The sequence below is a fragment of the Macrotis lagotis genome, chromosome 7 (assembly GCF_037893015.1).
Source record: "Macrotis lagotis isolate mMagLag1 chromosome 7, bilby.v1.9.chrom.fasta, whole genome shotgun sequence".
In the NCBI taxonomy this organism is placed as follows: domain Eukaryota; kingdom Metazoa; phylum Chordata; class Mammalia; order Peramelemorphia; family Peramelidae; genus Macrotis; species Macrotis lagotis.
The window spans coordinates 190280770-190305121 of NC_133664.1; the positions used below are offsets into that span (position 1 = coordinate 190280770).

The window sequence follows — 24352 nt, forward strand, 5'->3', positions numbered from 1 at the left end:
ATCTTCCTGATGGCTGAACCCGCTCCCGCAGCGAGCCAATCGGGAAGAGCCTTGTTTCGCGTCGCCCTCCCCGAAGGGCCAATCCGGGGAGGATACTCCTTCTGATTGGCTGCGAAGGCCGAGCCAATGATGGGACGTCATCGAGCCTGGCCGAGAAGAAGACTTCCGGCGGAGGGAGGCTGCCCCGATGAGTTGAGGGTGAGTGACTGGCGTTCGTTGGAGATGCTGCAGGGCTCCGCTACCTGCCTTCCTGCAGGAAAAATGGCAGCGGTGAGGTCGCGGCTCCGCTTCCTCCTTTAGCAACCGAGGAACCTCGCCCATCCTCTCCACTCACCCCTTCCTGTCGGGCCGCAGCCGGGCGGGTGACTTACTGACTAGGCGGGCCCTGGAAGAATGGCTTCGGATCTGAATCTTTGGGGAACGCTGCTTAGGGCAGGTTTTTATGTTGGCTTGTTTGGGAGGGAAAGTTGCGGTTTTTTGTTTCGCTCCGGTGCCACCGGTAAGACCTGTCAAATTATATATATATTTTTAAATTTTGCAAGGCAAGTGGCTTGCCCAAGGCCACACAGCTAGGTCATTATTAAGTGTCTGAGGCCGGATTTGAACTCAGGGACTCCTTGACTCCAGGGCCCCCAAATTGTATTTTTATAAAACTGCTACTGATGCGTAAATACACAACTTGGAGTGATTTTCAGATGAACAATTGTCAGTTAACCTCATGTCAGTTAATTGGGAAGCTGATTTTTATTTTGAGATCTTTTATTGATGCTTTTTTTTTCTATTTTATAGTCATTCCTAGATATAACCAGGATTGTGATGATAAATAAGGAACAGTCTGATGGGGCAAGGGGAAGGAGGGAGTTTTGTATATACATTTAAATTTCAATTTTATTATCATTTTCTTCATTATTTTCTTAAATCTAGGTAACCAACTAAACAATCAAGATCTGATTTATCATATTTACCAGTTTCAAAAAACTTAATGGTAGGCACAACCCAGGATGTAACCCTCCCTTCCTCCTTCTATATTAAAACATCATGTAGGGGCAGCTAGGTGGCAGGAAATAGAGCACAGGCCCTGGAGTCAGGAGGACCTGAGTTCAAATGCGACCTCAGACACTTAATAATGACCTAGCTGTGTGGCCTTGGGCAAGCCACTTAACCTCATTGCCTTGCAAAAACTAAAAAAAAAAAAAAAAATTGTGGTAGAGAAAATAATTTAAAGAAAAATAGATTATATAGTTGGTGTATGCCTGTGCTATCTATCTCCTTCCTGCCTTCCAATAGGAGGAAAGTATGTTTCTTTATCTGGGTTCAGTGGAGTTAAAGTGATTTGCCCAAGGTCACACAGCAAGGTCATTATTAAATGTCTGAGATCCGATTTCAACTCAGGTCCTCCTGACTCCAGGGCCTTTGCTCAGTCTCCTCTTACTGCTTTCTAAACATCTCCACATGGATAGAAATATCTCTCAAAGGCATCTCAAATTCACTGTCTAAAACAGAACTCATTATCTTTTCCCCCAAAAAAATCTTTTCTAATGTCCCTGTTTTTTACCACTGAACCCACGACTCTAACCTGTCAAGATCTTTTTGAATCCTGACTCAGCTATTCAATGTCTTAATTTGTCATCCCAAGTTTGTATCATCTGTAGATTTGATAAATGTGCCAACCAAGACAGTTAAAAATCTTAAAAAAAAAAAAAGATAGGGCCAAATCTATTTAGAGGTTCTCCAGTAGAGATTTTTGTGCAACTATTAATCATTAGTTTTTGGTTCCAGCCACTCAACTACTTTTTAATACATCTCATTATATTTTTGTCTTGGCCAAAACTTCATCGTTTCTCTAAGAGTAATATGAGAGATTATAAAATTATTTGCTAAAATCTGGGTCAACTATATTAACTACCCTTAACTACCATTTCAGTAAGTCTGTCAAAAAAGGAACTGACATTAGCATGTTATGACGTTTTTGTTTGATGATACCATATTTGTGATGACTTAGCTTTCTTAGGTGTTCACGGACCATCTCTTTAATGAAACATTCTAGAATTTTGCCAGGTTATCAAAGTTAAGATCACTGATTTAATGTTTGTGGGCTTCATTTTCTTATTTTTTCCCCCTTTTAAAACAATTAGAGCATTTTCTTTTTTACAATCCTCTGATACCTTTCTGTATGGACTTTCCAAGACTACCAGTTGAGCTATCACCCAAAACCACCAGTAATATTACTAAGGAATGTTCCTCTAGACCTTGTGTTATGAATTCTTCAAGGGGATTTAGATGCTCTCTTATCTCCCTATGTATCTTGCTTATTAATTTTCTATTAATGATATTTATTACATTCATTCCAATTTGGAGAGCATATTTCTTGACAGATAAAATAGAAGCAAAATTAGAAATGAGTAGTGCTACTTTTTTCCCTCTCAGGTCCTGAGCAGTAGTCTTATACCATCTTTTTTGGGGGTGGGGGTGCAAGGCAGTGGGGTTAAGTGACTTGCCCAAGGTCACACAGGCAATTATTAAATGTCCGGGGTTGGATTTAAACTCAGATCCTCCTGGCTCCAGGGTCAGCACTCTATCCACTGCACCACCTAGTTGCCCCTTTTATACCATCTTTGATCCCCATATTTTCTTCAGTATTTCAATGACTTGTGATTTTGTTGGTATGACAACAACCTCTATTGATATTAATTATAACTTTTCTGTAACTTTTAGTTATAGGAAGTCACATGACTTGCCTATGGGCATATGCTACTAAGAAATAGAACTTGAACTCAAGTCTTCCTGACTTAGAATCCAGGACTCTATATTATGCTTACTGCCTTTCTAACTTTGTTCTAACAAACTAATTGTGTTCTAACAAATACAAACAACAACAGAAAAGTTAGCTTTTACAACATCAACTCTAAGAGAGGCAGCTAGATAGACATGAAAGGATTCTTAACTTTATTAGTGGAAGAGTGCTAGGGGTATATGTGATATATAGATATGAGACCTCATATTTAGATATGTATAGACCCCATAGTCTATGCATCTTTGACTTTTCTTCACTTTTTACTCTTCTTACAATACATTTTTTGCCTTTCTTCCTTATATTCACTTTTGCATTGAAGTTACCCGATTTTAAAGTATACACTGATTGAATTTGAAAGATCTTATTGAATTCTTTGAAGAATTTATTTACCTCCTCAGCCTCTGCATATCGGTGTGAACTGCAGTTGTGTCCATGCTTATGGTTATTTTGCAAATGCTTCTCGTGACCATTACAATATGAAATGACCAAATGTCCCATGAAATAGGTTTTCTTGTCCTTCAATACATGAAAAAAATCACACTGCTAACTCTTTTGTCTTTGCAGGGATATCCTTTGAGCCATCTTATGTTTAGCTGAAACTTCTTTTTATCTTCTGGTTTCATTCAGAACAAGAATGTCATAATTGATAGAATTCAATTCTTCAGGTAATAATGTCCTTTTATTCATTTGTGTAATCCTTAGCACCCTTTGTCCCTTTTTCTCCATCTTGCTATTGTCATTGCAAATTCTTATCACACAGAATTGGAGAAGGATGATTTTATATTTTTCTGTGTGCCAGATGGCTAGCAAGTTTATGAAATTCTTCTCCAACTACAATGACAGAAGCTCAATACCTTGGGGCTGGCAGGGATGAGATATTCCTAGTGATTCCTTGTGATTTTTGTTGGTGTGACAACACTGGTGTTTGAATCCTAGATTTGAACAGTATTGAGAAATCTAGGGTTTTCTTTTTTTAATTAAGCTAATTTTAATGTATTTATATGTTTATTTTTAATAAAACATGGTTTTTCATTTGCAGAACAAGTCTTTATGTACCTATGGAAACATCTTTTATTGTAGACTGATTTACCATCTCCTCAACAAAGTATCTTCATTGTAATAAAAAGGTTCGTTGCCTTTTCTGTTTTTTTCTTGTGATATTAATATGTGATAATAATTGTAACAATCTTATCTCTACTCAGACAGATATACTAGGATCTTTGATTGTTGGTAGACCATTGTAGTTTGGTCTTTAATGGAAGGGGAGAACAGTAATCTCAAATAGATGAAGTGACTGGGAAGTGATAGTCCTTTGAGCAGTGTTTTGGAATAAGGAAGAAAATTTTCTTATATCTTCACTAATTAGGAGATGCATCTTCAGCTGGAATAGCATTTCTTAATTAAGGACTTTGTGTAAGTTAGGAACATTTCACATATTATTAATTTCCTTATCAGTGAAGATATTCAATGCGTAGATCATAAAACTTAAAAATTTATTGATTGGTTTTTCTTTTTTAGAAAGAACTTCAGTGATTGTAAAGCAGTTTGAAAATGGAAGCAGTTTCAGGTAAGTTGAAATAATTACATTTTTTAGTTCTGTTTTATTTTAATTCTGCTTGCTTCAAATTTAAAATCACAGAAACATTTTGCTGACCACAAACAATAAATATTATTAAGGCTATGTGAAGAGCATAGTGAATATGAATTTTGGCCACTGTTAGGTTCATATAGTATTTTGAAATGATACATCCAGGTCCTGCCTTGAAGCCTGTTGATTAAGTTAGAGATAGTGAAGTTGAAATAAATGGAAAGTAAAACTATGACTTTGATTGTTTTATATACCTTTATTTTGATACATTAGAAAAAATTAGGGATACCTTTTAAAATTTTTCCAATTGTCAGCTGAGTGAACCCCCCCTCTCTGTTACATCTTGGTAACTTCAGTGTTTATATTGATTAGAACTATACAGAATGAGGGGCAGCTATGTGGCATAGTGAATCAAGCACTGACCCTGGAGTCAGGAGGACCTGAGTTCAAATGTGGCCTCAGACACTTAATCCTGTACTAGCTGTGTGTCCTTGGGCAAGTCATTTAACTGCATTGCCTTGTTAAAAAAAATCCTAAAAAAACTCCCAACTGTAAAAGATGTTTGTTTTTTTAATTGGAGTTAATGAAGAGATGATAAAAACTCAGTAATATATAGTTTTACTCTTTGTGTCTATAGCTCAAGGTTGTAGTCATAAACCAATCATTAGGTTAATAAATATAACACATTGATGTGAAACTTATTATAGTGTCAGGTATGGGATATTTTAAATAGATTCCATATGTTTTAAGGTCTGGTCATTAGAATATAGAGAGTGTAAGAATTCTTGATTATTCTTCTCTAGACTCATTTTTAATTTTGTATAATATACTTTGCTTGGTTGCTGAGCAACATAAAAAGGTCTCTAATCCAGTTAGAGATTTGATAAACTCAATATGATCCTTTTGTTTCCTATAGAGCTAAGCGAGGAATTAGATTCTGTCACCAATGAGCTACAAGCAATAGAAATTCAGATACAAGAGCTTCTGGAAAGACAACAAGAGCTTATTCATAAAAAGACTACCCTAAAGAAGAAAATAAAGGAATCTCTAGAAGACTCGGGTGCTGGGGCAAGTTCAGAATTGGATTCTAAACCTGAGGGCTGGAATAAACAAGGTTTTACTTTTTATTTTAATAGTTTTTTTTAAATAACTTGAAGTTTAAGTTGCTCTATTTAATAATGAAACTTTTCATTAGTCTTACAGAAGTTATTCTGTCATCCCTTTCAGGGAAAAGGATGAAAGGAGAGCTGAATATGGGTATTATATTCAACTTTGCAGATTCTTGTGAATTTAGTTTTCATGGTGTAGATTTTTGTTAATTTTTTGAAGGATATAGTAAAATTTAGATTAACTTTGATGCTTGCAGAATGTGGTTGTTTTCATTACATGAATTTCTTTAGTGTTAACTTAATTCCCTGCTTGAATGTTGTTGAAAGTCTTTTAAAAATATATTTACCTATATTCTTGTACTGGGATATTTAGTGAATCAGGATCTTGCAGTATTTTAGTGATATCTTTAGTTTAGGTACATCATTGATAACTTTCAGAATATTAAAGGTACAGAAAATATAGAAATCAGTATGTAAAGATTTTAGGGCATATCATAAATTATTCATCATTATCATTTTATTAAGTCTGAAACAGCTTCTTTTCTTTTTTCTTTTTGGTTTTTTTTTTTTGCAAGATAATGGGGTTAAGTGTCTTGCCCAAGGTCATACAGCTAGGTGTTAAGTATATGAGGTTGGATTTGAAGTCAGGTCCTCCTGATTACAGATATGGTGCTCTATCCACTGTACCACCTAGCTGCCCCGATAGCTTATTTTCTTATGGTTTTTTTTTTTTTTTTTTTAGGTTTTTGCAAGGTAGTGGGGTTAAGTGGCTTGCCCAAGGCCACACAGCTAGGTAAAAAGTATAGCCATATAAGAACCTTGATTAATTGAATTCCTTTTAGTTGAGGTTAAAAAAAAAAAGATTAAAGATTTATTAATTGCCCACTAAAAGCAAAATTTGCTAGTTTTTGTTATTTCTTATTACATCATACAATATAACGTATATTGAAATGTAACTATCAGAATATTTCAAAACAAAACAAAAATCTATTTAATCATGATTACCATACTTGGCATGTTAATTGGTAGTTGCTAATATTTTTAGCTTTATATGAATAAAAAAATTTTTTCTTTTTATTTCATTGACTTTGTTTGAATGTTTCCTGAAATAATCAAGTTAGTAAAAAAAAAAAACATTTAAAAAGAGTGCCTTCTCAAAAGTTAAAAATTGTTGAACTTAGTTCATTTGTATTTTGTTCATGAGTACTGCATATGAAAATCTGTTTTAGAAAAACAATCATTTAATTATTTTGTGTAGGTGTAAAGAATTTTTTTTTCTTCCTCCTAGATTTTCTGTGGTCTGGGAAAGTTAAAGATGCCATGCAGAATGTCTTTAAGCTGAAAAAGTTTAGGCCACTACAGCTTGAATCTATTAATGTGACAATGGCTGGAAAGGAAATATTTCTTGTGATGCCTACTGGGGGTGGAAAGAGCTTGTGTTACCAGTTACCAGCAGTATGTTCTGATGGTATGTGAAAGAAAAATTAACTAAATTTGGGGGGAAATATGATTTCTTTCATATTAGTTTGCAAATAGCTTTAAAATAATTTCTAAATAATGTACCGATAATGCAAAATTTGTTTTTTTGAGTTCATCTCTACTGGAATTTACCCAGTAGTTAGTTTTAAAAAAAACCAATTTTAGTGATTTTCATATGGGCCTTGAAATATAGCAAGTAGAAAGCAGCAAGGTAGAGAAGGAAAAGAGAATTGGATCAAGATTTTGACAACTTGAATTTGAGTCAAAGCTCTGCCATTAAGCAGCTGTGTGATTCTGAATGAGTCACAAAACTTTTCTGATACTTTTTGGTTGCTTATAAATTTGGAATAATATCATCTATCCTGTTTATCTTGCAAGATGATAATCATATGGAATAAGAGAATTCTTTGAAAATTGTCAAGCACTAAATTAGTGTAGGGTAGTTTAAGTAATTATTATTAATTTTCCATTAAGGTCCTTCAGTACTTCAAGATTCCAGGATTTAATCAGTACATATACTTGTTTCACTGATACAGAATTTAATCATCATCATCATTATTATTATTATTAATATTGTTCAAAGTTTTAAGGTCTGTGTTAATCTTAGCTATTGAAAGGAGCACTAAAAAAGAAAGGCTAGAGTTTTCAGAAAAATCTGTTAGTTTAATAATATTTTCATTTGAACTCAAACACAGAAGAAATGAATAAACTTAGTATGATGTATTAAATGCCACTATGGAGCTAACATTCATAAATATGTAAGTTGCTGTTTTCTTTTTTGCTTAAGCTTTAGGCTTCTAATGGATGCTTTTATATATTATAAATCACCTTAAAAATTTGATCCAAAGATGTCATTGGCATGACTAATATTTGTTGAAATATTACTGGCTGTAAATAAAGCACTCAAAAATATTAGTATTTGAAATACCAGACTATGTTGGAAAACTGATAAGGTAAAAGAAATGAACAAATATTAAGACTTAGTTTTCAGGTTTTTGCCTATTGGCTAATATTTACCTAACATCCCAACAGCACATTGAAGAAATTGTGAAGTTTAAAGCAGAAATATTATCTTTCAGGTTTCACACTTGTCATTTGCCCTTTGATTTCTCTTATGGAAGATCAATTAATGGTTTTAGAACAATTGGGAATTTCAGCTACTTTGCTAAATGCTTCTAGCACCAAGGTATGTTTTGGAATAGGTATTAAAGGTAGGTTCATAGTCTCTTGTTCCTTTAAGACTATAAACTGGTAAATTGCTATTAAAGTCCTGTAGTAATAATTAGGGATATGTTATTATGCAATAGACAAATGAAAAATATTTTACTGGCAAGATAGCTCACTCTTAAGTAATTTTTTCTGTTCAGGGACTAAATGCATTTACATCATAAAACTTTTTTACTTACTCCTTTTGCCATCCTCCTATGCCTATCTACCTCTTTCATAAGGGGCTTGATGAAGATGACACTTTAGTTGTTCTGAAACCCAGTTGGATTATAAATACCAGAGATTCTTGGTCTTTTTTATCATTGACCCCTTTGTCAATTTGATGAAGCTTATGTATACCCTCTCTTAGTAATTTTTTTTTAAATAAATGAAGAAAATGCAAACTTCCATTTAGAGGTTAGTGAAAATTAAGATGTATTTTTCCCCCATCTAAGTTCACAGATTCCTTGAAATCCATCCACTGAATCCTTGGAAGCCTGGGGATCCAAGGTTCAGAACAATGTCATATAGTTAAAACTATGGACCCCAGGCCATGGAACTTGCTTAGATTCAGCTTTTGTATTTCTCTCAGCGTCTATCACAAAGTTCTGCATAATGTAAAATTTTAAAAATATTTTTAACTGAAATTCCACTGAAAATATATTGTAAGACCTGAAATGTTTAATAAGGAATGTTTTACAATAGTAAATTATAAGAAGTAGTAGTAATCATAGTAAATTAAAATAATATTTTACTAACCATTTTTTGCAGAATAGATCAGCAAATTTTTTTTTTGAAAATTAAATTTATTTTTTGTACATTTTAAGTTCCAAACTATCACCCTCCTTCCCCACCCCACACTGGAGAAGGCTACCATTTAACATATCTCTGTGTGTGTGTGTGTGTGTGTGTGTGTGTGTGTGTGTGTGTGTGTGAATATATCCACAGACATGCATGAGTCTAGATATATGAAAAATGTATTATGAATACTTCTGTTTATCTGTCATGTCTCTGGAGGTGGCTGACCTCTTTCTCATAAGTCTTTTGTAGTTAGTTGAGGTATTTATAATAATTAGGATAACTTAGTTGTTTGCAGTTCTTCTTTGAACAATATTGTTGTTTCTGTCTTCAGCTGTGTGTTTCACTCTTCCTTATTTCATTCAAGTCTTTTCATGTTTTTCTAAAACTAACTCACCTTGTCTTATAGCATAGTAGTAGTATTCTATCACAATTGTATAGCACAACTTATTTAGCCATTCTACAGTTGATAGGTATTTCCTCAATCTCTAGTTCTTTGCCAACATATTTAATTTCTTTAATGTCATTTTCATTTGATAAAATCATTACTATTTCTTAAGTTGAACCATTTGGTATGGGTACATGCTTTGGTAGGTTACTGTAGTTGGGGTTTGCTAAGGAGATGGAATGCAGGGATGGCTCCCTTCATTGATGGTGGAGGATTGGGAAAATAGGCAGTGCTGATGAATTTTGAGGAGCTGCTATTCATGATAGATCTTGGATTATTTTATGGGGATCCAAAAGGAAATGTTGATTATGATAATAGTTTCACTGCACTCTTATGGAGCCTCTTTTCTCTTTCTTGGGGTGCCTCACTGCTTCAGGTTGACTGGCTTGCTTGTCCCCTCCCTGGGTGAAGATGAAGTTAAGGTCACATCTCCACAGTGACTGATGATGGGTACCATGTGATCTGGAAGGCAGTGCTTTTCCCATGGTTCTCTGAGCCTTCATGGGGGAGGTGGTGGTTGTTGTGGTCTCTTGGTCACCTCATTCAAACTTCTTGCTTTCCCCCACCAGACATTGCCTGGGAGCCCTGAGTCAGCAAAGGGGTATGGATCCAGCTGAGGGGTTCCTGCTATAGTCAAAAGATGATCTGGAGGGCAGGGTGTGGAATGAATTTTGTCTACATCACCTGTACTACTTCTGCTTTGGATATCTAAGTCAAATTTAGTCACTAATTCTCTGTTTACTTTTTTAACAGGAACACGTGAAATGGGTTCATGCTGAAATGGTAAATAAAAACTCTAAGCTAAAGCTCATTTATGTTACTCCAGAGAAAATTGCTAAAAGCAAAATGTTTATGTCAAGACTGGAGAAAGCCTATGAAGCAGGAAGATTTACTAGAATTGCTGTGGATGAAGTTCATTGCTGTAGTCAATGGGGACATGATTTCAGACCTGGTATATTTTATTTACTTATACTAATTTATGTTATAGTATACTTACTACATTTAATCTATATATTATATATATTTATAAATATGTACCTACATATACTAATTTATATTATAGTCTACTAGTTTAATACTAATTATATGGTCTATGGTACTAAATATAAAATAGAAAAATAGATTACTGCAATAGCCTTCTATTTGGTCTTCCTCTGTTATTTTTCCCCATTCTAGTCCATCCTTCGCTCAGTTGGCAAATTAATCTAAGTAGAAGGCTGACCATATAAACTCTGGTGGTATCCTGTTACCTCCAGGCTCAATGTAAAATGCTTTTTGCTTTTAATACCCATCATAAGTTCATCTTTTCCTATCCTTTCTGTATTCTTTTAACCTACTTGCCTTCATGTCTAATGTCACTGATTTCCTTGCTGTTTCACTTACAAGATACTCTACATTTTCATGTCCTCCATGCTAGAATGCTTCTCTTGGCTTCCTTGGCTCCTTCTCCTGAAGCCTTTCCCAATCCCACTTCATGCTACTGCTCTTCCTCTGAACTGATCTTCAATTTATCTTCTATAGATCTTATTTGTACATAATTGGTTTATATATTATTTCCTCCATTAGACTGTGAACTCCTCAAGGATAGGGATTATCTTTGACTTTTATTTCCAGAGGCACATAGTACAACTTCAGGCAGAGAGCAAGTGCTTTTTAAATGCTTGTTGACTTGACTTATGAATCCACCTCTTTTCTTTTCTTTTCTTTTCTTTTCTTTTCTTTTCTTTTCTCTTCTCTTCTCTTCTCTTCTTTTCCTTTCTTTTCTTTTCTTTTCTTAAACAAAATAGGATATTTTATCAGATGCTTTGCTAAACTTAGCCAGAAGTAAACTGATCTTTAGCTATTGATGTTTGACCTCTGACTAAGAAGCTTTTCCTGAACTAGTTAAATTCTGGATGCGAATGCTACCTATAACATAGAGACAGCTGAGGTAACTAACTGGACAGAAAAGCAGTGTTCTTAGCCATAAAAGGACAATAATACTTGAATCATTTACTTCACAGGACTATTGTGAGAGGTGCTTTTTAGGCTCAAATCATTAGAGAAATGTTATTAATAATAATTGAAATAAACAATAATTATATTATTTCATACATTGTTATAATATGTGACCTACTTTAGTTCTTACAGGTTTAGAAAGATATTTTTAACAGTCTTTTTTTCATTTTCTTTTTTCCAGATTATAAGGCACTTGGTATCTTAAAACGACAGTTCCCCAATACATCACTGATTGGTTTGACAGCAACTGCTACCAATCACATTTTGAAGGATGCTCAAAAAATTTTATGTGTTGAGAAGTGCTTTACATTTACTGCATCTTTTAATCGGCCAAATCTTTATTATGAGGCATGTAATTTTTATGTTAGTTGAATACTCTATGTGGAATTTCAGTGGAATAAATTACCTTTGCATTTTTTACATTATAGGTACTTGTGCACGCACACATATATGTGAGTGTGCATATATACACTTATACATACATGATTACATATACATGCATGTTTCCCAAGCCTCTCATTATGCTTTTGGATAGCTTGAATTGTTAGAAAATTCTTCCTTAAATCTAGTCAACTTCATCTTCTTTGAAGAGAAAGTTTCAATTGAGAAGTGGGGTTGAAAGCCAGATAACAATTAAAAAGAGAGATGGAGATAGTGAGTGTTTTTGACTCAAAGGGAGAAGAGAAGATTGAAGGAGTGGAAGGTCAAATTAAATTTTTGGTTTATTTGTTTTAAGTATTGGAGAGACCTGGATATTTTTGTAACATTTGGAAAGGGTAAAGAGAGTTTTAAAAATGAGAGAGGGAAAAAATAAATAATTATGGTATTAGCTGTTTGTTAGAATTTAAAAACAAAGGAAGAGAGAATGGAGGATCATGAAACAAAACCTGGGTTTCCTCCTGCGTATTTCTGGGCAAGCCTATTAATATTTATCCTCCGTTGAAGCCAGTCTCTGGGAGCTATAGGTTGGTGGATAAAGAAAAGCAGGTTTCTCTCTGCCTTTCTTTTCAATTTAAAGCTTCAGCTCCTTTATGATTTACAAGACACCATGCAAATACCAGCCCTTGTTAGGAGCCTATTATTCCTGTGACATAACCTATAAATGAGTATATCTCTTGTATATTTACAATCATTATTAGACTAAATCAGACCCTGTACTTTGCTAAGGACTGGCTTTGGAAACTAGCCTCTATTAGGAAATGCAGAAATAGGAGAAATTCAAGTGTTAGACATATTTTCTCTTTTGGGGTTATAAGTAAGCGCTATACAGTGAGTACTCAGGTGATGTAATGGAATTCTAAGCTGAAATATGAATATAGATTTGTTTTCCTCTTTGACTTTTAATTAGGCATTATACTTAAGCATAAAATTTATAGATATTAAAATGCCCTTTAGGGGCACTACTCTAGTTTCCATTATTTTAAGAATAATCTTAATAGATTAAATGTAGCTTTGTTATCCCAAGCAGTTATTTCTAAAAGAATTTAATCATCTAATGAGTGTAATATCCTAAACTTCATAACTGGCCCTCTTTTTTTTTTTTGTAAATTGTAAAAATCATGTTTAAGGGGTGGCTAGGTGGCGTAGTGGATAAAGCACCGGCCCTGGAGTCAGGAGTACCTGGGTACAAATCCGGTCTCAGACACTTAATAATTACCTAGCTGTGTGGCCTCGGGCAAGTCACTTAACCCCATTTGCCTTGCAAAAACCTAAAAAAAAAAAATCATGTTTAAAAGCAAAATCCAGGGGGTGGCAGGAGGGAGGCATATGAAATGAATAAAGGAAAAGATTATATGTACTGTGTTTATTAAAGTTTAGTAAGAAAGATATAGTTAGGGTAATTATTTGATGATTGTTACTAGTTTTTTTTAAGTTAAGTATATTTTCTAGGTTCGGCAAAAACCCTCAAATATTGAGGATTTCATCGAGGACATCGTGAAGCTTATTAATGGGAGATACAAAGGACAGTCTGGTAATATAGGAAAAATAACAATTTTGAAGACTTAGAAAATGCCCTCCCTATAAAAAGTGGGAACTGAAGTTGGTTGTTTACTAATTGTAAATTTAATTTTTTTGTAATTTTTGACATTTATTTTTTTTGCAAACCTAGAATGTAGCTATATAGTTTTACCCAGCCCAATCTTAGATTTTTGAAAAAGAATATTGAACTGTTTGGATGCATCTTTCATTTGTAGTAGTCAAATTAGTCTCAGCTAGGTCACCTAGTTTCCTTATGTGAATTATAATTAACAAATTATCTTGAAAACATCTTTTATGTATTTTCCCTGTGCTCGGAATAAATGATAAAACATTTAAGATGTTCTCAAAGGATTTGTTAAATTTTAGAAGCAGGATGTAACCATTAAAAAAGAAACAGTAATACAGAGTAGTTTTTTTTAGGTTTTTTTGATTACCAAATGAATTGTATTAGTCAATGCTGCAGCAGTCTTGAGAAGGAAGTAATGTATGTGTAAATGCTGGGATGATTAGGGAAAACTTTACAGAGGAGGTGACCCTTGCACTGGAATTTAAATAAAATCTACTTGTTAGGTTTTTAGAGAAGCAAAAATAAATCTAAAGTATGGAACAGAGAAGAAACCAGAAGGAGAAATACCAGTTAGTAGACTACTATAATAGTTGTATAAGGCTATAAAAGCCCAGATTGAGGTGGTAAAAGAGATGGAAGAGGAAGACTTGAATCTGGGTGGAACCAGTGATGGTAAGAGGATGTGTGGAAACGCTGGTTCCTAAGCAGGAAAAGATTAGGAAACATTCCATTGTATTTTATACTTGTAAGGTTTTCCACAATTTTGATTATTCTGTATTAATAATGTACCTTTCTTATACCAGAACTAAATAGTTCATTTGTATGTGGTCCAAAATATCAATTCATTACATTAGTTCTTCCTTTATATTCAGCATATGACTAATATAATTTTAGCTTTTAAAAGCTCAGGAATGGGAATAATGTAAGTAAAGACTCAATTCCCTTTTTTTTGACTGAGTAGCTAAATGAAATTGATACATAGTTCTAATTTGTCCAGGATCTTTTGTAGATTTCCTTTTGACAAAGTTGCTTTTGGGGGGGGGGGCGGGGCAAACAGACATTTATAAAAAAAATTTGCATTTTTATACAGGAATCATATATTGTTTTTCCCAAAAGGACTGTGAGCAAGTCACAGTTAGTTTACAGAAGCTGGGAATTCAAGCAGGTGCTTACCATGCAAATATGAAACCAGAAGACAAGACTGAAATTCATAAAAAATGGTCAGCAAATAAAATTCAGGTTAAGTATATATTTATCAATAGAAACATACATGAATTTTGAAAATAATCATAGTTTTACCTAATAATTAAATCATTTGAAATATTTCAGGTAGTAGTGGCAACAGTTGCATTTGGAATGGGAATTGATAAACCAGATGTGAGATTTGTTATTCATCATTCAATGAGCAAATCTATAGAGAATTATTACCAAGAAAGTGGACGTGCAGGTATCATAAAATATGTATAACTAAGAGCTTTAAATATTTTATATGCAGAGCATTGTGCTTAATGTAGCTATAGTCTAAAACAATATTTTTATTATTCCTATTTAATTCTTAATTCCAGAAAGAATTAAAAATGTTTTTGGCAGTTTTATATTCAGGGTAATTTGCAAATACAGAAAATTTCAGTATATGTATTTGTCTATTAATAATTTTTTTGCATTTCTAAATTCTTGCATCCTTAATTTGCTAAGAAAATTTGTTTTATTTTTTTTGTCCTATTTTTAGCTGTTAGTTTCACATGACACATAAGTTTAGATTTTAAATTTCAGTGTCACATTGAATTGAAATTTTATTTAATGATAACTGTAAATTACCTTTCACACATATTATGGAAGAATTTTAGCTTTTCAGTTCTCTTTTCCATAAAAGGTTTCCAGTTTTCTTTCATTAAAGTTTTTTTCATGGTTGGGCTAAAACCTATTATGTTTAATTTGATATTAAGAGTAACATTTCTCCCTAATATATCATAGGTCGAGATGACTTGAGAGCTGATTGTGTTTTATATTTTGGTTTTGGAGATATATTCAGAATAAGTTCAATGGTGGTCATGGAAAATGTAGGTCAAGAGAAACTTTATGAAATGGTGTCATACTGCTGTAATATACACAAGTAAGTTTTATTTTTATGTTTTGTATATGTTATTCAAATCAGCCATTTACTTATTTATCATTTAGGTTTTGGGGGGGGCTCTGCAGATGCAAAGACAAAAATGAATCAGTTCCTACCCTAGGTGCTTACACCATTTAATAAAAAGATTTAATATAACTTTTAAAAAAGAATTGTAAGCAAATGCAATTGTCCAGTGAGATAAGATTGTAAAGTGAAAAACACTATACAAACATATATGAATATATATGTAAAGGAACAAGTAAATGTAGCTTTTATAAAGTCTTTTAAAGTAGTTCTTATTTTGCCTTTTAATATGTGTGATGCTTAATAACTGTAGTGATAGTATCTTATCTGTATTCCAGTTGACATTACTTATGAATTTGTTTTTCCGTTTTCAGTGTGTGAATTCTAAAGCAAAAATGGTTTGGATCCTTATTGGTCTTATGGCTCATCACTCTTTTTATATTCTACTCATACAATTGAGATCAATAGTCCCATGACTCATTCTGGAATTGTCTATAAGGAAATAGAAGCAGTGCATTTCTATGGAATATTTCCTAGTCAATTGTTTGCTGTCTCAAAATCTACTTCAAGTTTCACCATTCTTGTGTAGGATTTGAAGGATGACTAAACTGAGGCACATTATTTCAAATAACTTCTTTCATTCAGAGAAGCTTGTCTAGGGCTACAATGTGCAAAAAAACTAACTTCCACTTCAATACTGAGCTCATCATATTTCCTCTCACTTATACTAACACAATTCACCCTGTTTTGGGGGATAACCATATTAAAAAGATCTGAAAACATTTGGTTACTTTTCTAAATTTTTATTTAAATAAAACAAGTTTTCCCCCTAGTTAGAATCGTAGATGTGTTAGTAAACTCCTGAACTGAATATTCCTGTCTCAACAAAAAGAAAAATAGGATTGAATTTTTGGGATTACATAGGAGGCTTTTTTTCCTGCTGCATACAATGCTCTGAGAAAGATAAGGAGAGGATATATATATATATATATATATTTTTTTTTAATTTGAATGGTTCCAATAAATCAGTTATTGTCCATCATTTTCAGTGGTGTATGACTATTCCTGTTTCTTGGCAAATATACTAAGGAGGTTGGCCATTTCTTCTCGAGCTCATTTTAAATGAGGCAATGGAAGTTTGAAACTTGCTGGAGTTTGAGGCTGGATTTGAAGTCTATTTAAACTCCAGGCCTGGTATTCTATCCAGTATATCACCTAGCTGCCCATTGATAAAACTGTATTGTTGACATCAGAGATTTCTCAGAAGAAAAAATTGTTTTCTGGTCATCACTTCATTCCCTAGGCCTTGCATTTCCTAACAAAGTGCTACATTAATTTCCCCAAGTAGAATATAAGCACCTTAAGGTCAGACTGTTTCATTTTTGATTTTGTGTCCTCAGTGCTTAGCATAGTACCCAGCATATAGCAGGTCCTTAATAAGTACGTTTTAGATATTTTTTTATTTTGATGGCAATTTAAAACAAAAGATGCTTTAACCTCTTTTAAATACGTTTTCTTAGTGATTTTCATTAAGCTATTGGCTTAACAATTATATTTCTACTTTGTTTTCAGATGCCGCCGTATGCTGATAGCTCAACATTTTGATGAAGTGTGGAATGCAGCAGCTTGCAACAAAATGTGTGATAATTGCCAAAAAGACATTTGTGAGTTCATTGTGGATTTTTAATTTTTAAATTATGTAACATGAGAACCTTGGGGTGTGATCTATTAGTTAAAACGGGAAGTTTTGCTTATAGCCAGAAACCAAGGTTTTAAATGAAATTGAAGAGAGGGTATCATATATAATGATTTTAGGAAACTGATACCTAGTGTTACTGTCCTTCCAAAATTATATTTGCAAATGTACACAGTAAAAGTAGAGCATCTTCAGAGGAATTTGAAGTAAAGAATGGGGTGTGGTGGTTATCACCATCTGCAGTCATTGAATGGGAAGGGCAAAAACAGATAAAGACTAGTGAGCCCATTCCAAACATGTAATTTAAAAGCCAGTACTTCAAATCTTTTTATAGTTGTTCTAATATTTACTCTATATGGGTATCTCTTCCTTTGTAGCATTTGAAAAGAAGAACATAACTGAGTACTGCAGAGATTTAATTAAGATACTGAAACATGCTGAAAAACTAAATGAAAGGCTAACACCATTGAAACTTATTGATGCCTGGATGGGAAAGGGTGTAGCAAAATTGAGAGTATCTGATGTTGTTCACCCTAATCTTCCTCGCGATGAACTGGAGAAAATTATTGTTCACTTCATCCTACAACAATATATTAAGTATGAAACAAATTTACTGTTTTTTGTATAGTTATTTTAAAAACTTTTTAAAGTTAAGAAACTGTGAAAGGTTACTTGAAGAAAAATTTAAAATATTCATAATAGCTTGATTCTTATTTTTGAAAAAATTTCTTTGGAGATTTTTTAAGAATCATTTCATTAAAAGTTACCTTTAGAAAGTTTTTGTTGGGGGCAGCTAGGTGGCGCAGTGGATAAAAGCACTGGCCTTGGAATCAGGAGTACCTGAGTTCAAATCCCGCCTCAGACACTTCATAATTACCTAGCTGTATGTGGCTTTGGGCAAGCCACTTAACCCCACTGCCTTGCAAAAGCTTAAAAAAAAGTGTCAGGGGCAACTAGGTGGTACAATGGATAGTGCACTGGCCCTGGAGTTAGGAGGACCCAAGTTCAAATCCAGCCTCAGACACTTAATAATTACTTAGCTGTGTGACCTTAAATAAATAAAATTTAAAAAATAAAAAGTTTGTCATCAGATAATATGCTTTCATATATATTACTTCTGTGACCATTCAACTGTCTTATGATTGTGAACTTTTTCTTTCATAGAGAAGACTTCAGTTTTACTGCATATGCTACTATTTCATATTTGAAAGTAGGCCCTAAGGCTCATCTTCTGCACAGTGAGAAACATGTAGTTACCATGAAAGTAAAGAAAAACACAAAGGATTCTTTCAAGGTACTGTAAACAAACTATTAAAATTCTTGTTGTTTATTAAGAATTTACATTCATCTTAAGCATATAACTAATTATTATATGCTCTAGAAGGGCAGCGAGCATTTCTAATGTCTCCCCCCTATCCCAGAACATAGCCTAGTGCTCAGTAAAGATTCCATTTTCCCTCATTAACAAAATACTATTTGAGGTTAAGAAGACAAAATTTCATTTGGAAGAAATTATAGCCTATTGTTTTTGCTTAAATTACATGGATGCTTGAAGGAGAAAACTATTTTAGCTTTTTTGTAGAACTGCTAATAATTAATTTAACTCCCTAGGACCAGTGATTGATCTTTTTGCATGTTTTAGTATTTTGCTATCCCCAGATAACATAATCTCAAAATGTACTGGTAATAAGATCAGCATTGTTCAGTGGCTCTTATGTAACTGTGATGTTTAATAACAAAAGTTCTCATTGCCAGTGTGCTTTGAGAATGTAACATTTCAATATACTAGTGATACAAAAGGATTCATTATGTATTATCTAACAACAGTTTATATAAAACCAGGTGAATTTTTACCAATATTATTTTCTGGATCTACAGGTTGAATTACCTCAGGTTTCTAATTCTGAAGCAGAGAAAAAGGTGGAAGAAGAATATTCAGGTATCTTCCAAAAGAAAGATGTAAAGAAGTGTGGAAGTGGGCTTAAACAATCTCATTCAGAAAATACAAAGGCAAAGCAAAGGAAGCTAGAGAACTCAATCATCGAAAATACAGAGGCAAAGAAAAGGAAGCTAGATAACTAACTCAATTATCAACTAATTGCACTCAGTTTAAAGATTAAGTTTTGAATTGTTTCTTTTTGTGTACATGAAACTACAATTTCAGAACCATAAGCAGTTTTTGGAAGAATAATTTTTACACTTTTTGAAATGCTGTTGATTTGAGATTATATACCACTTGATTTAGAAAACAGAAAACTATCCAATAAAATTAAATACAAAAAAATTAAAATTTTTTATAACATTTCTGAATGTCCTGAATTTATAAAGTGTACTCAACTACCCTCATGATGTTATTATACGGTCTATTTTTTTGTTGTTTTGTTTTTTGCAAGGCAGTGGGGTTAAGTGACTTGCCCAAGGTCATATGGCTAGGTCGTCCTGACTTCAGGGCCAGTGCTCTACAGAAAATACACTGATTTGGGAATCAGAGAACCTAGGCACAAATGCCACTTATGCTGACTACTTGTATGAGCTTGGGCAAATCATTTAAACTTTCATTAGTCTCTAATTTCCCTCATCTATAAAATGAATGGATCAGTACTATCAAACTCAAACAGAAATGGGGGTTATTAAACTCTATGTAAAGATCCCTGCAGATAAATATTGACTTAGAGAACCACATATTGACATACTTTTAAAATTTTTATTAAATATATCCCAATTACATTTTAATCTGGTTGGGATTCACATGCTTTTTCCCCCCTCGTTGCAAATTCAAAGATAATAAATGTTTCACAATATCAAGAGTACCAGAGATTTGTTGCTCTTCTGTTACAAAATGAAAACATGAAGGGCTCCATTATGCCCTAGAACAACTGAAGTAAAAGGTTTTTGTTGCAAGACTTTAAAATGGCACTTCTTAAAATAACCTTTCTTACTAATCAGTAAGTTTGGAAGATTCTTGTTTTCAAATATTATACAACATGCCCCCTTGTTTTAAGCCTTTTAGATAAAATCTTGGCTTTTAAAATGAAAATTTTAAAAGCAACTCCTTTGCAACATCAGTTGTTTTTTTAAATACATTATCCAACAAACTAAATGGCTGATAAATATTTGAGTAATCATGGTATCCAAGGTGTATCAAAGTATATCAGTTCTTGAACTATAATATCCAATAAACTATGACAAAAATTTGATAAGTCATGATATTCAAAGTATCTATATATAAAAGAACTAATTTAGTGAAGGTGAAACAAATAGAATTGTTAAGAAATTTAAAAGTAAAATGAGAAGTGATAAATTACTGAAAGTACTGGGATAAATGATTACTGAGTGAATTTGCATTGCTGGAAAAATGAGAACAGATATCCTGATTTTCAAAGAATATAATAGAATAAGAGTTTGCAAGCCAAGTGGTTGGTGAGCTATAGTCTGTAATACTGGGGGGGAGGGGTTCAAAACAAAAACCTACATTATATTGAAAAGGTGCAGAAGATGGAGCACTGGGCTTGGAATCATGAGGACTAAACTTCATGAATTCAAATCTAGCTTTAGAAACCTATGTGACCCTGGAACAACCACTTCATCCTTTTGCCTCAGTTTCCTCATCTGTCACCTGAGTTGGAGAGGGAGGGAAATGGCAAACAACTCTAGTATCTTTGCCAAGAAAATTACAATTGGGGTCATAAAGAATCAGGACCAAAATGACTGAACAACAATATCATTAAAGAGAAAATTAGTGAACATCTAGGAAAAGAAGCAAATTATCATCAAGGGCCAATATGGCTTCACCAAGAATAGATTTTGCCAGATAACCCATTTTCTTTTTTGATGGAATTTCTGTAAATGCATAAACTCTTTATCTAGAATTTTAGCCAAATCTGTAAGAAAGACTTAGGTTATTCTTATGGACAAGGTGTAAAGATGGAGGCTAGACAACAGTTCAGATGAGGTAGATTGAGAACTAACTGGTTGGATCCAGAGTTGTCATTAATGGTTCAGATCCAGCCAATATCAACTTACAAGAAATCCAATAAAGAGAGAGCTCCAATATTCTTCTTGGACCTGTGTTTCTCAACATTTTAAAAGTCATTGATAAATGACTTGAATAAAGGCATGTAGATTATACATTTATCATTTCTGAGGGACAAGGTTCAAAAAAATCTTCAACAAGCAATAAGTTGAATAAACAGTTAAAAAGAACAATTTCACATGTGCAATATAGCAGAGCTGTGGGTTTTAATGGTCTCATAACTCAATATGAGCCAACAGTCTGATATACTAACTGAAAAGCTAATGTTCTCTTTGGTTGCTGCAGTGAGAGATCATCAGAAAGGCAATAGTTCTGCAATATTCTGCCTTGGTCAGTTAAGTCAATCATTAAACATTTATTAAATGGCTATTATGCATTACACACTGGGGATAAATTCCCTGCCTTTAAAGTGCTTATATTTTATCAGGGAAGACAACATATATTCAAAATGAATAAAATGGATGATGGAGGGAGGTTGTGAGCAGTTGAGAGAATTAGGAAGGGCCTCATTATTAAGAGAAGGTATCTGAGATTTTGCATAAAATTGAATACACTAAGGATTCTACTATGAGAGAATGCATTCTAGGCATGGGGAAAAGAGATGGAAGTGCCAGATGTGAAGAATAGCAAGAGGATGTGAAGGGGAGTAAATCCAGCAAAGAAGGTTGGTCAAACTAACCGGAATATTTACTTAAGAATAACTAAAAGCAATAGAGCTTTGAGACTATAGGAAGATCAGCCTTAGGGAAGAAAATGATAGCTACCTTCAAGTATCACAAAAAAAGAGGCATTAGATTTACTTTGCTAGGACCAAGAGGCAGAATTAGGAATAAATGTAGAAGAGGCAAATTTAAGCTTAATATAAGGGAAAAAAAACTTCAGTGAAATAAACTGGCTGTCTTGGGAGATAGGATTCCTCCTCACACACCTTCCCTTCTCATCCTTACTCGAAATCTTCAAACCCAGGCTTGATTAACAGCATCTAGTTGTTGAGTATGAATGTGGGGGGGGGGGTCTTGTTTAGGTAGAAATTTGCCTAGATTGCCCCCCCTTAAGTGATTCTAAGATTATATGAAATGGAAAGTGCCTATTTCCAAACTATTAGGTGTTCAAGTTGATCAATAATACAGTATAAAAACACAAACATTAGCTGGACACACTTATTGATATTTTCAATTAATTTCACATCTTTTCATAAAAATATTCATCATTAAAATCCTTTCATGCTTAACTTCAGCATGTTTATCATCTTAAGTTGCTACAACAGTTGACTTGAGATTCTTATTTCTAGTGGCTTAAAGTCATCTTAATCAAAATAGTCTTCTATATCAATATTTGGATCTAGCAGATCTTCTCCATATGCTGAAAGGTCCATCTGGTTTAAAATCAAATTTTCAAATGTTTCTTCCAAATCTGTTTCACCAATTAGAATGGCTCCCATCATCCTTCCATTTTGCATGACCACTTTAACATATTCTTGTCCTTTGGTACATCTTAGCATTAATTCGTGATCTAAACCTAAACCTTGGGCATTGTACTTTCCCAATAATATAACCTGAGAAGAGAAGGAAAGGTAATGTTTCAATATTTTTTAAAAACTGTCTTTAAGTTTAAAAACTACATTATTAGCAAAAATTAGGGAAAAATATGAAATCTACTGATAATTTTTAGTGTCAAATAAAAATATTTAAAGTTTCCTTTTCTAGTATTTAAGTATTTGAAAAACTATTTGCCATCTTAACAATGAATACAAATATAATGGATATAAATAATATCAGTTTTGCTAAAAGCTAGTCACAAATATTAGAAGCAGACTTCACATTGAATGATACCTTAAAACTGACTTGTAGAAAAGATCACTTTACTAACAAATAACAATGAGAAAGCACAAATGCAGGTGGATGCATGGCAGACTGAAGGTGAAAACAGACTAAGTGTAGGTTAATTTCTAAGGATATTTCTAAATGAAAATATTATCTTCTTGACTTTAGTGAATGAAGCAGCTTAGCTTGAGTTCCTAGAAGGTATCTGGTCCAAACTTTCCCACTTTAGTGTTTCAGGAAAGTTAAGTGACTTGCTCACTGTCATACAGATAGTAAGCATAAGATGTAGGGTTTGAATTCAGTCCTCTCACTACAGAGCTGGATCTCTCTCCCCACTGTATTTATCTGTCTGACTTCAAACAATGAAGACTCAGAAAAGTATTAAAGGAAGGAGATGAATTCCACAATGCATATTTAAAGGCAATAATTGTGAAAATTTAGAAAGAGGTGATAAACATTAAGAATACAACTGAAGGGTAGCTAGGTGGCACAGTGGATAGAGCACCGGCCCTGGAGTCAGGAGGACCTGAGTTCAAATCCAGTCTCAGACACATAATAGCCTGGCTGTGTGACCTTGGGCAAGTGAAGGTGCCATAGAAAAGAAAATGAAAAATACTTTTCATGGGAAGGATAGTATGTGCCCTAACACTAGGACAAAATGGTGTATATTTTGTCATTGGTGGTTACTTGACTGAACTGCTTTCTTTTGTCACAAGAGAGGTTTCAATTCTGAAAAATGAAGGGGATCAGAGAAGTAGTATATCCAAAAATGCCTTATGAAAAGACAAAAAAGCATTAGTAAAATGAATTTAAAAACAAAAACTTAACATGATCTTAAATTACATCAATAGAAGCATAGCATCTTGAATAGGGTGATGATAATAGCTCTGCTTAAACAATTTGGAATACTGTTTAATTCTGGGTATCAATTTAGGAAAGACAGCAACAAAACTGAAGCATGGTCAAATATGGGCATGCAGGATGATACTACTACTACTACTACTATTAGTCTTTTGAAGAAAGAAATCCACACCAACCAAACAAATGATTGGAGGCATGAATTGTATATTTTATTATAGTGAGGGGTATACTATACAAGGCACATCTTCTCACTTACCTATATCAGAATCAAACATTCCAGGGTCTGATTTTTTTTGCAAGGCAATGGGGGTTAAGTGACTCACCCAAGGTCACGC

The 24352-nt window shown here is 33.5% G+C and overlaps 2 protein-coding genes across 6 annotated transcripts in view; one reads left to right on the forward strand and one right to left on the reverse strand.

Moving 5' to 3' along the window:
• The first annotated feature begins 118 nt into the window (after window positions 1-118).
• On the forward strand, window positions 119-21482 carry RECQL (RecQ like helicase). Of its 4 annotated transcripts, none has more exons than XM_074194307.1 (17): window positions 119-198; window positions 3359-3459; window positions 3834-3921; window positions 4313-4361; window positions 5299-5496; window positions 6780-6959; window positions 8050-8156; window positions 10176-10374; window positions 11602-11768; window positions 13311-13392; window positions 14558-14706; window positions 14797-14914; window positions 15442-15580; window positions 17177-17268; window positions 17678-17897; window positions 18465-18594; window positions 19179-21482. In XM_074194307.1, the coding sequence occupies exons 4-17, from the start codon at window positions 4346-4348 to the stop codon at window positions 19380-19382; spliced, it is 2001 nt and encodes a 666-aa protein (XP_074050408.1). In that variant the 5' UTR covers window positions 119-198; window positions 3359-3459; window positions 3834-3921; window positions 4313-4345; the 3' UTR covers window positions 19383-21482. The 4 variants fall into 4 exon arrangements, with proteins under 4 accessions (XP_074050408.1, XP_074050410.1, XP_074050409.1 ...); XM_074194309.1 differs by having other exon boundaries at window positions 185-270; XM_074194308.1 differs by lacking the exon at window positions 119-198 and adding an exon at window positions 205-499.
• PYROXD1 (pyridine nucleotide-disulphide oxidoreductase domain 1) overlaps window positions 18047-24352 on the reverse strand; it is a 39486-nt gene continuing 33180 nt past the window's right edge. Inside the window, exon 8 of one of the 2 annotated variants that reach the window (XM_074194313.1) lies at window positions 18047-22888. In XM_074194313.1, the coding sequence (XP_074050414.1) occupies window positions 22640-22888 (249 nt within the window). In that variant the 3' untranslated portion in view covers window positions 18047-22639. The remainder of the gene's footprint in view (window positions 22889-24352) is intronic. The other variant, XM_074194312.1, reaches the window with a different exon arrangement.